Source organism: Pipistrellus hanaki (assembly GCF_964339955.1).
Source record: "Pipistrellus hanaki genome assembly, chromosome: 19".
Lineage (NCBI taxonomy): Eukaryota > Metazoa > Chordata > Mammalia > Chiroptera > Vespertilionidae > Pipistrellus > Pipistrellus hanaki.
Window position 1 is genome coordinate 6127930 of NC_140521.1, and position 16430 is coordinate 6144359.

Below are 16430 nucleotides of genomic sequence, written 5' to 3' on the forward strand. Positions count from 1 at the left end.
GTGCGTCACTTCCGCCCCGCAGAGGGCGCTTTCTTAAAGGATCCGATGCACTCCTCTAAGACATGGGCCGCATTCCTTCCAACATGCCTGCCTGGAGTAGGTTGCATCCCCTCTCTGCTGGGTCAGGCATCGATCCAGTTCCCGAATGCTCCACTTTTTTTTTTCAGCCTCCAGAGAGGAGGAAGAGGTTCAGGGAGGTTGCCGCTCCCGGGTGGAGCAGCTCTCCGGAACTGTCGTTGGGCCGGAACTGGGTAGTTGTTTCCCGACGGAGCTCGGGGAAAGGGCACCCCGGGGCAAGATGGTGGTGGAGTCTCGATCGCTGCCCCGGGTCCGGCAGAGCTCAGGGGTATTATTGGGCTGAGGCGACTGTAGCTGCGGCTCCGATCCCGAGCACGGGGGCCTCGAGCGGGTAAAGGTCTGCGGCCTGCGAGTAGGGAGTGGGATCAGGATCGTGGGGTCTGGGTGGCTGCGCCGGGGACCTGAAGGGAGGTTAACCCTGGGGCAGGGTAGGGTCCCCGCCTCTCTCGTCGGAGGGGCAGGTGCTAGCGGCTGGCTTGTCTCTTTTCCCTTGTGGGGCCTTTGTCAACGGACTAACGCTGGATGGAAAAAAAGAGTTGTTATTGTGGTTGATGCCAAGGAAAGACGCCAGGTCTTAGGAGTCACTGGAACCCGAGTTCGAATCCTGTTTTTCTCGCTGTGTGACCTTGGGTCGGTTCTTCACCTCTCCGGGCCTCTGTCTCCTCCTCTGTGAAATGGCGTGATAGCTCGTTTCACAGAGGATACTGTATAAGGGAGTTTCAGTGCCGTGCCAGACACCCAGCTGTCAAAAAAAAAAAAAAAAAAAAAAAAAAAGGCAGCTGGAGTTAGTGGTATCTGTAAAGAAAAGCTTGCTCGAAATTGGACTCTTAACTTAGCCTCATGGGCAACCTCTGATTCTCAGCTTTTCTTTGCTGTTCTGTGAGTCAGGGACTCGCTGGTTCTTGTGTGTTTCATTTACAAATAATTGCTTTGGTGTTGGATCGGAGTTTCAAATTCAGGAGCCTAGCGACCCATGACAAGTCCTGCCCCTTCTCTATATTTCATCTGCTCCCCGTGAAGGTGAGATTGAAAACAGCCCGCAGCCTGGTTGTTATGGTCATCAGACCTGGCTGCCCAGCTCCTCCCACCACACAGGCAGAATCCTCTGGGCGCCGCCAGCAGTTGGTATTTATGGCGCCTCACCCTTGAACAGTAATACTCTTTGGAGTCTGGTGCTCTTCCGTAGTTCCCCATGAACTTGGCCTCATCTGGAGAAGACCGATTTTGAGCAGGTCCCACGGGAATACTGAAGTAAAGGAGAGTCTGAGTCTTGTCTCTTCTTATTAAGACAGTGGCTGTGGCCCTTACTGATGGTCTAACCTGGGCTGTAGGGGTGACTACAGATCTCACAGCGATGCTGTTTTATTAGAGGAGACCACTTAGGAAGGTCTTGGCCCTGGTGGGTGCTCAAGCAACACGTTTTCCTTTTCCTTTTCATGTGATCTTGATGATCACCAACCTCTTGCCTCCTAATCGTCCCACTTATATTGCTGTTGTTTTCCTAACGGGATTGTAAGCTGCTTAAGGACAAAACAGTAAACTCATGTATATGCTATTTGTTCCCAGATGTTTTTATTAATGTTTTCTCATTTAATGCTAATGACAGTGTCATGATAACTAAATTGAGGTATCAGAAGGATAAATGTTTCGTCTAACCTTTACCTAAACCTTTCGGCAACCCTATTATCACTCCCAATTTATAGATAAGGAAACTGAGGCCTGAGGAAGGTAAGGAACTTGGCAAATGAGGTATAATAGAATCAGAACTAAAAAGAACCAAGGACTACTTTGTCCGATCCAAAGCTTCTTCTGTTACACACTGCCTTTTCTTTGATTCTCAGTGACATTTGCCAGCGTAAGCCCCTAATAAATGCTTCATAATGTGTTTTTATTGATGAATTATAGTAGACAACATAGATGGAGTAGGTGAATAAGAAAGAATGAGAAAAACTGCTAAGTATAGGCTATCACCTGTTTTAAACAGAAACCAACATGTAACATTGCTGAGGGGATGGTCTCAAGGAGGGGATCTTAGCCTGAGCGGCCCCTGGGAGAAGTTTGAGATCCAGCAGGTCCTCAAATACGTCGTTTTATTCAATGTTGTTTCATTATAACATTGATGAGATGCCATAGGAACTTAACTCTTGTTTATATCAATTAGCCTGTGGGAAAATTGTTTTCATTATATGTCATTCTGCCCCACTTCCAACAACCTATAGACGATGTTAACCAAGGACTTGCTACTGTCCGACAGGCACTTAGTCACAGTTTGTGTGCAGCCTCCTATTTTTCCATTAGGATTAGGCTCCCTCTTCTCCTGTGCCTTCTTCCCTCCCCACGTATGAGGGACTGTCTACATAATCACTGTGCTCCTGGCTTGGGCCCAGCTCCTTTGCAGCTCTCAGGAGCTTAAAGCTATTACCCAACCTAAACAGGGCCCGGGGTTCGTTGCCCACGTGACCAGACTGGTGAATCTTAGCGTACCCAGTCCTGTCTAATGGATGAGGAATGTAAGGGTCCCAACATTATGTCCCACCCCAAGAACCTTAGTGACAAAAGACTCAAAAACAAAACAAAAAAACAACTTTGTGTCTATAAAAGTAATACATTAGCCCTGGCCAGGTGGCTCAGTTGGTTTGGGTATCTATACACCGAAAGGTTGTAGGTTCATTCTGGGTCAGGTTGGGGGTTTGATCCCTGGTCGGGCGCATATGGGAGGCAACCAATGATGTTTCTCTCTCCCTCTCGAGTCCTCTCTCTCCCTTTTATCCCTCTTTCTCTCTCTTCCTTGTTCTCCCTCTCTCTCCCATCTCCCTTCCTCCCTCTCTAAAAATCAATAAACATATCCTCGGGTGAGGATTTAAACATTTTGTTAAATAGTAATAATACATTAGACTTACTGACTGCTCTATCAGCCACCTCAGTAGGTATTGATGTACATAATCTCATTTAGGCCTCATTGCTTGGCCTCTGAGCTAATCCATGGAGGAAGACAAGCCCTGAGACATCACCCACAGTACATGGCCGAGCGAGGGAGTGCCTCTCGGTACCATGCTGCTTCGCCACGCGCTTTCTGTAGAAAACCTAGAAAACAGACCCAGTAAAGAAGCAAAATTTCCCACAATGCCATGCTCTCAAAACAACCACTCTTATATAACATTCTGGTCTATTTCCCCCGTTTTTTCTCTGTGTGCATTTTTCTTTTTCATGTAACTGGAATGATACTGGTCCACACAATTTCTTAGGCATAAATAGTTTTCAGTGTTGTTAAAAAAAATCAAACATTATTTTCAGTGGCTTTTTAACATTCTGTCCCCTGTGTTATTCTTGCTTATATCACCATGCTTGTAGTTTTAATTCACTAACTTCTTTGGGAATATAGTTGACCTTTGAACAACACAGGGGTTGGGGCTCTGACACCCCCCTCCATGCAGTTGAAAATCCATGTATGACTTGACTCCCCCAAAACTGAACTACTAAGGGCCTACTAGTCACTGGAAACCTTACTGATGATATAAACAATCAATTAACACATTTTTATTCGTTAACGTATAACGTACGGTATTCCTACAATGAAGTAAGCCAGAGGAAAAATGTTAAGAAAATCATAAGAGGAAATACATTTACCGTATTAATTGGAAAAAAATCCATGTATCAGTGGACCCATGCGTTTCAAACCCATGTTGTTCAAGGGCCAACTGTATTTTCAACCAGTTTCCTTTAAATGGTGAGGACTGTGGAGCTGAAGTTGAACATTTATTTTATTTTATTTTTTAAAATATATTTTATTGATTGTTTTTACAGAGAGGAAGGGAGAGGGACAGAGAGCTAGAAACATCGATGAGAAACATCGACCAGCTACCTCCTACATACCCCCTACCGGGGATGTGCCCACAACCAATGTACATGCCCTTGACCGGAATCGAACCCGGGACCCTTCAGTCCGCAGACCGACGCTCTATCCACTGAGCCAAACCGGTTTCGGCTGAAGTTGAACATTTAGACCAGACATTATCTAAAGAGAACACTGGATGTATTACTTCTACTCTGTAATGTATTACAGAGGCACTGAATGTATTACTTGTACTCGGTGAGGAGGTGTTTGATGCCCTACCTATAAAACTTAACCGTAAGTCTGGATTTTTTTCTTCTGCTTCTGCCAGCGAGGACAAGCTCCTCTGAAGTGAGAAGCTGCCGGAGGCTGGGAGTCCCCTGCGAGATCACTGATGGTGACTCAGCATTTCTGTGACCCAGGCAGGTCCTCAGGTGAGCTCCCTGGACTTCCACTGCTGGGGCCCAAAGAGGGAATGATTCGGAAGCCCTTCTTCTCTCCAGTCTCCTTACTGTCCCTGCGATTGGTTGGGCAGACTTTGTTCATTTGAATGAAAGGATGAATAAAAATAACAGCGTAAATATTCACGTTTGGTTTTTCCCTCAAGTCTTGACTTGGCAAAATAAAAATGGACTGCTTGGTGTTGGCTTCCCAAATATTGTGGACTGCTCCAAAGAATTCAAATATCTGGGGACCCTTGACTTAGAGGATGTGTGGCTTGCATTAGAAGTTTACGGATGGGATTGAGTCGTGCTTTGTTCATTCATTAAACAATTACAGAACCCATGCCCTGTGTGCCAGGCGCTGTGCATTTTCTCTCCAGAAAATGTAATTATTTCATACAGGGAGAAGCACTGCTGCTCTGGCGAACTGCATGAGAAGAGCCGATGGGAGTTAGGATTTGTGCCAGGAGAGCTATTAGCACTTTGGAAGGTGGCGGAGGGCCCTGAGTAGCTAGCTCTCTGCTGCTGCTGCCCACACCCCTGCCCATCCTTTGCTCTTTTTAAAAAAATATATATATATATTTTATTGATATTCTACAGGGAGGAAGGGAGAGTGATAGCCAGAGACGTCGATGAGAGAGAAACATTGACCAGCTGCCTCCTGCACACCCCCTACCGGGGATGTGCCTGCAACCAACATACATGCCCTTGACCGGAATCGAACCCGGGACCCCTCAGTCCACAGACCGACACTCTACCACTGAGCCAAACCGGCTTTGGCCATCCTTTGCTCTTGAACCACTTTCTGTATGTGTTTCTCAAACGGGGATCTACACTGACGGCTCGCCATTTTCCTTGCAGGGTTTGTGCAAGTTTGCAAACATGTTCACCGTTTCTCAGACCTCGAGAGCCTGGTTCATCGATAAGGCCCGTCAGGCTCGAGAGGAGAGGCTTGTGCAGAAGGAGCGGGAGCGGGCGGCCGTCGGGATCCAGGCCCGCGTGCGGAGTTTCCTGTGTCGGAGGCGACTGCAGCGGGAAATCAGGTGGGTGCCAGGAGCTCCTCTTGCTCCCGAGGAATAGCAGGAAGAGAAAGCATTTTCCTGCGCCAGTTCAGAAGAAGCCTTCCGGCTGCTGGGAGCTCCTAATGAAAACAGTTTTTGTTGTGTTTTTTTTTTTTTTTTTACCCTTCCCTCCCTCAGGAGAGAGATCGATGAGTTTTTGAAAGCCGATGACGCGGGGTCCAGTAGAAGAAGTGCACTTGGTGTTTTTAAGATCGCCAGGAAGCTGCTGTTCTTGTTCAGAATGAAAGAGGATAACGAGGTAAAAGAGCAACAGCAAACATACACCGTCCTTTCTGGCTGCAGGGTCTTTTATTATAAATACGAGGGCATCCCTCCCCGTCCTCATGGCAGCTCTCTGCCCCTCCCACATCCTGCCCTTTCGTCTTCCCGGGGCCTGATTTGCAGGGGTTACGCCCAGTGCTTCTGGACCTCCTCACAGCGACTCCTTTTCTCCCTGACTATTAAGAGCGCTTGTTGGATTCAAATGCACACAGGGGCCGGGCAGGTTAGGGGAAAGAGCGAAAGAAGCCATTGATGAGATAAAAGTCATCATACATGGTAACTCACAGAGGTGGGGAGGACCTCAGAGGGAGCCAGGGCATCTGTGGCATGCCCAGCCAGAGGGCACAGTCTCTACTCTTCGGCCTGTGGTGGGCCCTGATTTTTTTTTTTTTTTTTTTTTTTTTTTTTAAGAGATGCTGGACTTTTTTACGCTCAGTTTTCTCATTTGTAAGCATTGGTAGCTAATTTCAAATTTTTTTAAGATCCTGAAGACCAAACAAAACATACTGGTTGTACCTTTGGGATTAGAATCAGCCCAGAAAATACCATGTCAGGAACCCGTTGTCTGTAACAGTACTAACAATACATTGAGGAATGCCTCTGGTGATCCGGGTTACCACTCATTGTTGCTAAGTCTCACCTCATGGCAGGCCATCTGGTAGGCACTGGGGCTCCAGAGGAAACAAGATGGGCAAGGTCTTGAGAGGGAGGAGCACGCTGGCAGTGAGCACACGCCACGTGGGTCATGGAGGTGAGGACCGGCAGGGGCAGTGGGGCCTCGGATACAGAGGAGGAAGCGGGAGTTCAGGCTGACGGGGGCGGCCGCCCGGGACCGCACCACTTTGGAGGATGGGTCCAGGGTTGAGACTGCCCCAGTGTAGTCTGGTATTCAGCTTCCACTTTGCTTCCTTTTGCTTTTCAAGATAAAAAAAAAAACGATGCCATGACAGTCTGCGGCAAAAGGCAGTGTCCATGATGCTTACGGAATGGCAGACGGGAGAGCAGGATGTAGGAGACAGCTGCTAGCCCACAGGGGCCCACGCCCAGTTGTGCCAGTTGAGTTTGTATTTCAAAAGGAGCATCAAACTGGATTTTTTATGAAACATACCAGTTTCTGAAGAAAATGTAGGGCTCATCGAGTCAGTGGCCCCCCAGTTTGAGAGCCTTTCTTTAGCTTTTTTGATCCTCAGTTCCCACATCTGTAAGGCTCGCTATGAGTCTTCGGGCATAACGCCTACCCGTGCCGGGTGCCCACCAAACGTTTGCTTCTTTCCCACTTTTATGAGTTCCGGAAGTTTATGACCCCCATTCTGCCTCTTTGCAGAGATTTGAAAGATTGTGTCGCTGCATCCTGAGCAGCATGGATGCTGAGAACGAACCCAAGGTGAGTGGGATGGGTGTGGGGTTAAAATAACCCTTATTGGCTGCTTATCTGTCCATTGGTTCTCATCGCCTTATCTGGTCCTGGCCAGTAGCTAGAACATATGTAACCTGACCCCGGTAACTGCCCGTAACATTTCTCTTTGTCCTGCTGGTAGGTGTGGTATGTGTCCCTGGCTCTTTCCAAGGACCTCACCCTCTTATGGATCAAACAGATCAAGGACATCCTGTGGCATTGCTGTGAGTTTCTTGAGCGGCTCAAGGTAAAATGAAACTCGGTAAATGTATCCTTCGCACCTGGGGCCTGTAGGATGTAGTTTCTGAGCAGAGGCTTGGCGAGGACGTGGGGAGCAGCTGGGCGAGGGTGTGAATGTCAGCAGAGTTCCCAGGGATCCGTTCCCAGCCGTCCCGCTCGAGGCATCGGTGAGTGGCTCTCCCGGCCGTGCCCAGGCAGTGAGCCACAACCCCCCTGGCAGGTGAGGGAGGCGTTTTGGCACACAGCAGCGGTCTTCCTGTTCCCTGCTTTGTGCTCCTGCCTTCCACAACAGATTTCTCTTTGAGAAGGGACACTTCTGCTTTGGAAAAAAAAAAATTAAATTCACGCAGAGAAACACACATTAGGAGAAAAGAACACCAGAGCTGGAGCCAGGAATATCTAAATGTAGTCCTGAATCTGCTGCTGACTCTTCTTGTGGCCTTGAGCAAGTCACTTCCCTTCTCTCATTCTCTGGGGTTTCAACTAGATGGTCTCCAGGGTCCCTTGTGCGGCACAGGCTAAGTTTCTGAGCCTAGACAGGAATCGGGCCTTCTCCCCTTGTGAAACCATGTATACAACAGCCAGTTTTACAGAGTTATCTGTGTGCTGGGCGCTGCTCTTAGCGCGTCATGTACATGAATTGTTTATTCCTTACAACAGCCATACTATCCCTAGTCAGCAGATGAGCAGTTCGAGGCACCGAAAAGTTAAGAGACTTGCCCACGCTCACAGAGCTAGGAAGTGGTAAAGGCAGAAGTCTGAACCCAGGGTCCCTGGTATGCTCAGCTGCATTTCCGCGCTGTCACTCCAGGGAACGCCTGAACGTACACATGCTCCTAATGCACGCACAGCCCGCAGGCCAGCGCCGCTCACCTTGTGTCCCAGGATTCTCAGCGCTCCATTCCGGGAGTCCTGAGGTTCCATAGGCAATCCCTCGTGGGTCCAAATCTCTGTCGTTTTAACTCCTGACAGTGGTCATCCCCTAAGAGACAGAGAAAAAGAAGACTTCATTATAACCTGACTCACAGAGCAGAGTTACAGAACGGTTGCTTCACTGTCTGGGCCTGGGGGGCCGTGTGTCTTAACCATCCTCTTCACTGTTTCCAGCCTGAAATCCTGCAAGACTCCAAACTCGTCACACTGTACCTCACGATGCTCGTCACCTTCACAGACACTTCAACCTGGAAAATTCTCCGGGGAAAAGGTCCGTGGGACTCGTTCAAAGTCTGTCCTAAGTAGCAGAGCTCCGGCGCCTTCTCTGCTTTGTATTATAAGAAGCACTTTTGCCGTCACCAGCCCCAGAGGAGGCACTTGTTAAGCCTTGTCGTTTCATTTGGTGAATTATTCGGCAGCCAGTCATTCTCTTTTGGCCATAAAATGTGCCCTGTAATGCTGCCTCCTTCCCTGAATATTATGCTTAGCTTTATGTTTTTCATACAGTCACTTCATCCATCCGTTCAGCAAAGAGCCTACTGTGTGCCATGAGCTGTGCAGGCACTGGAGGTACAGAGGCGGCCACTGGCCTCAGGGCTCTACCTGCTGAACTGCAGCTCACAGAACTGAGGCTGGTGGGGGGACGGGCATTAAAGAGAAGTTATGTGCATATCCTCCATCTCGACAATAGTGTGAGAAGTGGCGCTCAGAAGGAAGAGAAATGCGAGTTTAGTGTGGCAGGGACAGCCTTGCCCTGCTCTGTCAGGGCTCAGAAGTGACAAGTGAGCTCAGAACTGGGGGGGAGGGGGGGAGTCAGAGTCACCAAATGAAGAGGGACAAAACTCGGAAAGCCAAGGAAACTATGCAGAGACCCCAGGCAGGAAGGAGAGTTTATTTCAAGGCATTATCCTGGATTCTGGGGAGGATTTAAAAAATGGTGAGCCCTGGGTCCTGCCAGGAGCTTGTCTCTCATTGGATAGGAGGCAGCTAGCTACAGGACACAGAAAGTTCCAGGCCCTCAGAGGGAAATGGAAAAGAGCTCTGGAGCTCAAGGCCGGGCCCTTACTGCTGGCTGGGGGCGTGCTGGGCCCCATCACCTGAGAGGGAACACTGGAGCCGGGCCTTCCGGGGGAGAGAATGGGGATATGCAGCATCTCTGTGGACTCTGGTCCAGACCCAGGGGGAGCGGGAAGGCAGGCCAGGGAGCATCTCGCTGCCTGTGGCTCTAGCTTGGGCCTGATTTCTGTCCCACCTAAACAGTTCCTCTTGCGGCCAGAGATTCGTTGGGTTTCTTTCCTCAGTCTTTTTTCTTTCCTTAGGTGAGAGTCTCCGGCCAGCCATGAACCACATTTGTGCAAATATAATGGGCCATCTCAACCAGCATGGACTGTACTCTGTGCTGCAGGTCTGTGCCCACCCCCTCATGCGTGACCTCCTCCTGGAATCGGTGACCTCACTCTCACACCTGGACTTGGTGTATATGTTTGGTTTGGGCGCATCTGGCGCCCTCCTCACAGAAATCCTTTGCAGGAAGAGTTTAATGCCGTGTCCTCACCTGCCTTCCCTGGCCTGGGTCACTGTGGTTTGTGTAAAGGGGGCGGTGGCCACAGGATCCCTTCAAGGCGCTCTGTCTGCGGCTACAAGTGCAATCCGGTCACTTGAAATTGAAACGGAGGGAGGAGGCCTCAGGCTTGTTCCCTCTGGCTCCTTCTTGGTTGGTGTCCGGAGTTAACTTCCCGGCTCTGTCCTCAAACAGCCTTCTGTCCACACTGCACCTTTTGTGCCAGCCCGGATAGCCAGGAATGGTCAGAAGGCGAACTGGTGCTTAGAATTCCTGAAAGTAGCCCTGATTCAGCCTCGGGCTCTGTCCTGACGTGGCTCCGTTTGCTCCTCACACAGGCGACACTGTCCGTAGGTCCATGCGAATGGGTCCACCATCACTCGGAACTGCACCTGAAATCTAGCTTGTCTTGCAGTTTGAAGTCTGGTCTTTGTATCAGCTGTTAATTTTATAGACTTTATTATTTTAAAAATTAAACATCATTTAAAGGTGAAGGGGTGGTATTCATGAACCTCCATCCCATTACTTTTCTTTCCCCTCATTTTAAAAAAATATTTCAATATAGTTTTTTATCCGAGGCACTCATTTTACTTTTATGCTTCTTTTTTTTTTTTTTTTTTAATATATTTTATTGATTTTTTACAGAGAGAAAGAGGGAGGGATAGAGAGTTAGAAGCATCGATGAGAGAGAATCATCGATCAGCTGTCTCCTGCACACCCCCTATTGGGGATGTGCCCGCAACCAATGTACATGCCCTTGACCGGAATCTAACCCGGGACCCTTCAGTCCGCAGGCCGAGGCTCTATCCACTGAGCCAAACTGGTTTCGGCTATGCTTCTTTTTTTAATAAACAAATGAATATAAAGTTGGCATCATCCCCTGACCAATTAAAATGTTCTTTCCAGATACTCTTAACCCGTGGCCTGGCCAGGCCCCGGCCTTGTCTGTCCAAAGGCACTCTGACTGCGGCCTTTTCTCTGGCGTTGCGGTGAGTAGGAAACGGACTTGCTTCTGAAGGGCCGCACGTTGTTCTAAGGCATCTACACATTTTAACTGACCCCTCAACCCATTCTCTTACTCCAGCTTAGAGATGAGGAAGCGAAGGCCCAGAGGGTAAGGTGCTTGGCCTTGGTCGCACTGCAGCGAGTGGCAGGGCCAAGAATTAAACTCAGGCCAGGCGATCCAGAGCCCACACGCATTACTCCTTATTCTTTCAACTTGCTTCACACAGTGGGCACATCTCTGTGCTCTAAAACAGTGTATGTTTCTTTAAGTAATGGCACATGGGAACCTTCCCCAACTTGGGGGCTTAAGTACAACAATTATGAGTAGGCTAAAGAAAGATTTTGAGGACATCATGTCAGTAAAACTTCAAAACTGATTTTTCACAGCTGTGTCACATGACTGTCCTGCCACTGATCCAGCCTTCCCTTAGTGGGTGTCCCCATCATGGGAAGCATAATTTCAAGGGGTTTGGGGGAGTTGGTGACCTCTCTGAGTGTGGTGATCTGTCTGTGTCCAGCCCTGTGCTTGCTGCCCAGTTTTCAGACAATCTGCTTCGGCCATTCCTCATCCACATCATGTCCGTGCCAGCTCTTGTGACTCATCTCAGCATAGTGGCCCCCGAGGTAAGTGGGCGCCGAGTTCCCCCATTCCGTATTTTACTTCCTTAGAAATTAGAGCGTAAACTGTTTTCTCTGTAATTCCCACCTCTTCCCTGATTTTTCTCCTACATCAGTAGCCACTGTTGTTAGTAGCCCAAAGAAAGAGGTTCTCGTCTTTGTTCATCTTCTTGGTGATCAGTAGCATGTTTGGCTCCTGGGGGGTGACCTGCAGGGGTCAAGTTCATGCTCCCGTGGGAACTTTTTCATCAGCTTCCCCTCTGACAGTCTGTAATTGTCCGCAGCGCCTCACTGTGGTAGAATCTCATGACATGCTTCGTAAGTTCATCACCTATTTGAGAGCTCAAGATCGATGCCGCGATGTCTGCAAGTGCTTAGAAGGCTGCCATACGCTGTGTCTAATGGGTGAGTGGCTGAGGCGGGATGCGATTGTGTCCCGGGCATCGGGAAAACCCCACGTGGTTTGCTTTTCACCTTTCTGGAGATGAAGAGCTGTCTTTATTAACAATGAGAAGTGTTCACAATAGAAAACATGTAACCAGATAGACAGTTAAACTGGACATGTAAAACTGAAAATCACATGGGACATGGATCCAACTTGGCAGACTGGTTGAGTGAGTCTAAGTGAATGTTAAATTTTAGCCCTAGCTTCCTGGCAGCCAGGGGAAAAAGGATAACGCAATGAGAGGCCTGGATAATTCTCACGTTGGGAGAAGGGAGGGTACAGTTGGGTTGGGCTTAGAGTAAGGCCTGCATCATTTGTTTTACTGTTCTCACTGTAAATGAAAGGGTTTGTGGACAGAAGCATTTGAAAACTGCAGACGTACATAATCCTCAGGGCCTAACATAGAAAAAGGTTCTTAAGGCCAAATTTTAGGGGAGTCCTCACACAAGGCTGTTAAATAAGTGGTTAACTTTGAGTAACAGTGACTTCCCCGGAAATTCAGATATTCTTCAAATAGGTCATTTCTTACCTTTGTTTTTAAAATCTTAGCATATTAGTAAAATGTCATACTAGCTAATGCACATCCCTGTGTGCCAGGCATTCTACATGTCAGTCCATACAGTCCTCACATCGAGAGGAAGGTCGTATTCCAGTCTTACAGATGAGGAGACAGGATGGGAGAGGAGGGGTGATGGTCACACCTGGACTGGGGCAGAGCCAGGATGGGAAGCCAGGCCGGCCTAGGTCTCAGCCCTCCACCGCTTACAGCCCCAGCCCTGACAAGTGCCCTCCCCGTGGAGTTCTTCCTGCTCAGAGACGGGGCTGCCTGAGCCCCAGGCAGAGAGCGGACCTCGAGGTGCGGAAGCGTGTCTGTCTGGGCCCCTCTCCCTCAGCCTTCTCTCTTTGCAGGCAACCTCCTGCACATGGGCTCCCTGAGCCCCCGCGTGCTGGAGGAGGAGACGGATGGGTTTGTGAGTTTGCTCACGCAAATGCTGTGCTACTGTCAGAAGTACGTGACCCAGAAGAAATCCAACCTGACTCACTGGCACCCCGTTCTTGGCTGGTTCTCCCAGTCGGTGGACTACGGGTGAGTCCCAGGGCAAAGCCCGGTCCCTCCTGCCTCCCCTACCCCTTCCCACCTCTCCTTCTTTCTTCATTGAAGCTTGTGTTCTTTGTTTCCTATTGTAAATGTCACATGTAGTCATTGTGTAAGTACAGGTAAGAACGTAAGAGAATAAAAATCGTCTCCTAAGACAACCTGTGTGCACTTCCATTCAGTCTACATCCTACCAGTTTTTTCACAAAGATGGGATCGTACTAATGTGTATTTTGTTCTTTTCACTTAGTAAATTATAAGCAGTATCTATTAATATTCACTTTCCTTCTTCAGTGTCATTTTATCAATGGCCTAGATTGCCATATTTTGGGGAAACTAAAATAAGGAACATGATTCAAAGGGAAAAGAAGTCACTCCACATATTTTTCAGGAGGTGGAATATAAATGTTAATGTTTTTAAACAAGAACTCAAAAATATTGTCTTAAAAACACCTCTAGAAGGTAGAGGTGAAGTAAGGGCTGAAATAAGTGGTCTCAGGACCTAAGGCGCATGCTGCTCAGCCGTTTTCCTTCCCATGTCTGCCCGGGGCCTGGGGTCCCTGCCGGGGGCTCTTGAGGCAGAAAACTGAGGGCTAGGGAAAGACATCCCGATTTTCTCCCTTTTCCTTGTGTCTGAGTGGCATCCAGTTAAAAAGACTATTTACCAACTGCCGCCCAGAGCGCTGCCTCAGACTGAAGAGGAGGGAAGGGCCTGTGTGGTGGGCATCGGGATGTGTGGGCAGCTCAGCTGCACCCGTTCTCTGGGGGCACCTTGGACTGTCACTGCACCTCACTTTTCTCATCTGCGGTATGGGGTACAGTGTCTCAAAGAGTCGAAGGACATAAAGCGCGTCAGGGAGGGAGACTTTCAGGAGGCTGGAGGGTTGGCGGAGCGGGGGCCAGGCCTGCAGCTGGCAGCGAGCAGGACAAGACGGCCGGCGTGAGACGGCTGGTCCACTGAGAGGTAAACAGGATGGAATCCGGGTGAAGGCAGATAAAGGGCGTCTGACGTGGGGCGTGGGGACCGAGGGAGAGCAGCAGTGCTGCTGGCAGCACAGGAAGTCTGGGTGGAGCGAGGAGGAAGATAAAGGGCAGTGCCTTCCCCATCCGGCCTCAGCAGCAATTTGTGGGTCCCCCATTCTAATGTATCTTATTGGCCGTGCTGAGTGGCAGGTCCTGCCACACTCCCAGTGCAAGGCCCCTTGGGGAACCGCGAGGGCTCTCCCTGGCCCTCTGCCGGGTGGACCCGACAGCCCTGGTCTCCTTCTCTCCCAGCCTCAACGAGTCAATGCCCTTGGTCACCAAGCAGCTGCAGTTCCTGTGGGGGGTGCCTCTGATCCGGATCTTCTTCAGCGACATCCTGAGCAAGAAGCTGCTGGAGAACCAGGAGCCGGCGGCCCACGCGCAGCAGGCCTCCCCGCAGAACGTGCTACCCGTGAAGAGTGAGTGGCTGGAGCGGGCTGAGGGGCAGCTCCGTGGCTGCGCAGGGCTGAGGGGCAGCTCTGAGTGTCCCGGGGCCCTTGCCCGCTCTTCCTGTGACCCCGAACCTCTCCCACTGACCTTGAAGCTGCTTAAATCACTTTACATTTAGCACAACAGTGACAGCAAGTCTTTAGGAATAGAAATGGGTGAACATAATCAAGGTTGTGCACAGAGAATGTCCACTGATAAAGGATTCCTGGTTTTCTTGGCACTTCCATTTGGCTCTGAATTTCTAGTCACCAAAATGAAGAGGGACTTGGGACCCTTTCTTCTGTGAACATAATCAAGGTTGTGCACAGAGAATGTCCACTGATAAAGGATTCCTGGTTTTCTTGGCACTTCCATTTGGCTCTGAATTTCTAGTCACCAAAATGAAGAGGGACTTGGGACCCTTTCTTCTCATAGATACGAGGGCCTGTTTCTTAGGGGAAGTAGAGCTTTTCTGAGTTCGTAATCGTAAAGGAAACCTCCCACGTGGGCGGCTGATGAAGGGGCCACTGGGTCGCTGACCAGCTTCCGGCTCGGCAGTGTCCCCCCTGCAGGGTCAGCAGTGGCCCTGTTGGAAGGTTTCTGTGGCTCACTCTGATGAGCGGGAGGAACTGCCGCCAACACTCACTTCAGTGGAATGACCTGCCTGGTTTCCAGTACGGGCGGCTTTTCCTCTGCCAGCCAGTGTGCTGCAAAGCCCCCTCTTGCACCTGTCAGTGGGCATGGGCTTGGCGAATACAGCTTCCGCAGGATATTCGTGGGAAGCGTCAAAACAAGAGTACAGTGCCGCCAAGACCGGTTTGGCTCAGTGGATAGAGCGTCAGCCGGCTGCAGACCGAAGGGTCCCGGGTTCGATTCCGGTCCAGGACATGTACCTTGGTTGCGGGCACATCCCCAGTGGGGGGGGTGCAAGAGGCAGCTGACCGATGATTCTCTTTCATCGATGTTTCTAACTCTCTATCCTTATCTCTTCCTCTCTGTAAAAAATCAATAAAATATATTAAAAAAAAAAAAAAAAAGTACAGTGCAGCCCCGAGCTGAATATCCATATGTGAGGCTGACGCCCCTTCTTCCGTCTCAAAGCACAGGAAGTTGGGGACCCACCAGGCCTCCCTCTCCCCTAACACAGTCCTGGGAATTTTACCTTTGTGGGTGCTGAAGTTAATGGTTCAGTAACAGGATCCCTTGGAAGAATGGGATTTCCTGATTCGGAAGATGTCTTTGGGTTTTACCTAAAATCCTCTTGTTAACGTGTTTCCGGTTTATCCCAAGGAGATGGCTGGAATCAGGCGGCAGCCCCACGTCTGGCTGTGGCTGTAAAGTCGGAGCTTCACTGGAATGCTCTTCCCTGCAGGGTGGAACTTGACAGATGCTGAACTTGGAACTTCCGCTCACACGTTCCTCTCTCTCCGTGCCAGATCTCCTGAAGCGCGCGTTTCAGAAGTCGGCGTCGGTGCGGAACATCCTCAAGCCCGTCGGGGGCAAACGCGTGGACTCGGCGGAGGTGCAGAAGGTTTGCAACATCTGCGTCCTCTACCAGACCTCGCTGACCACTCTGACCCAGATCCGGCTGCAGATCCTCACAGGTGGGCAGGCCCCGGGCCTCTTGTGGCTCACGTCTGGCTGACAGTTTTGCTTGGAACACTGGATGGACATGCCCACCATTGTCCTTTCTAGCTGAGCAAGGAGGAAAGTCCCTCTGTGAGTCAGAGTTGGGCGTCGGGGGCTTTAAGTGGCAGTGCAGGAGATGGGATGAGCTGGTGTCATGAGGGCAGAGGTCTGTAAGCCATGAAGCTGTTGACCACATGAAGGATTTGAACTTCTCTGCTGCATTTTACTTTTGTTTTAAATCATAACTTCTTGCTGCTTCTCCCTTTCACACTTATTTCTTCATCTTCACATGCTCACAGAGCCAGGGTCTGTGTTCCCAAGGGGGTTATATCCTAGTGGGGAGACCAGGCGTAAGATGG

General features: G+C 49.8%; 1 protein-coding gene across 5 annotated transcripts in view; it reads left to right on the top strand.

The window, feature by feature from the left end:
- Positions 1-8: 8 nt before the first annotated feature.
- UBE3B (ubiquitin protein ligase E3B) overlaps positions 9-16430 on the top strand; it is a 31102-nt gene continuing 14680 nt past the window's right edge. The window contains exons 1-15 of one of the 5 annotated variants that reach the window (XM_084868135.1): positions 151-409; positions 613-708; positions 4242-4344; positions 5215-5396; positions 5553-5673; positions 7021-7080; positions 7235-7339; positions 8440-8536; positions 9585-9670; positions 10733-10815; positions 11350-11455; positions 11734-11854; positions 12804-12981; positions 14266-14432; positions 15879-16046. In XM_084868135.1, the coding sequence (XP_084724261.1) occupies positions 5236-5396; positions 5553-5673; positions 7021-7080; positions 7235-7339; positions 8440-8536; positions 9585-9670; positions 10733-10815; positions 11350-11455; positions 11734-11854; positions 12804-12981; positions 14266-14432; positions 15879-16046 (1453 nt within the window). In that variant the 5' untranslated portion in view covers positions 151-409; positions 613-708; positions 4242-4344; positions 5215-5235. Of the gene's footprint in view, positions 97-150; positions 416-612; positions 709-4241; positions 4345-5214; positions 5397-5552; positions 5674-7020; positions 7081-7234; positions 7340-8439; positions 8537-9584; positions 9671-10732; positions 10816-11349; positions 11456-11733; positions 11855-12803; positions 12982-14265; positions 14433-15878; positions 16047-16430 lie in introns of those variants that run through there. The other 4 variants (XM_084868138.1, XM_084868137.1, XM_084868136.1 and 1 more) reach the window with 4 other exon arrangements.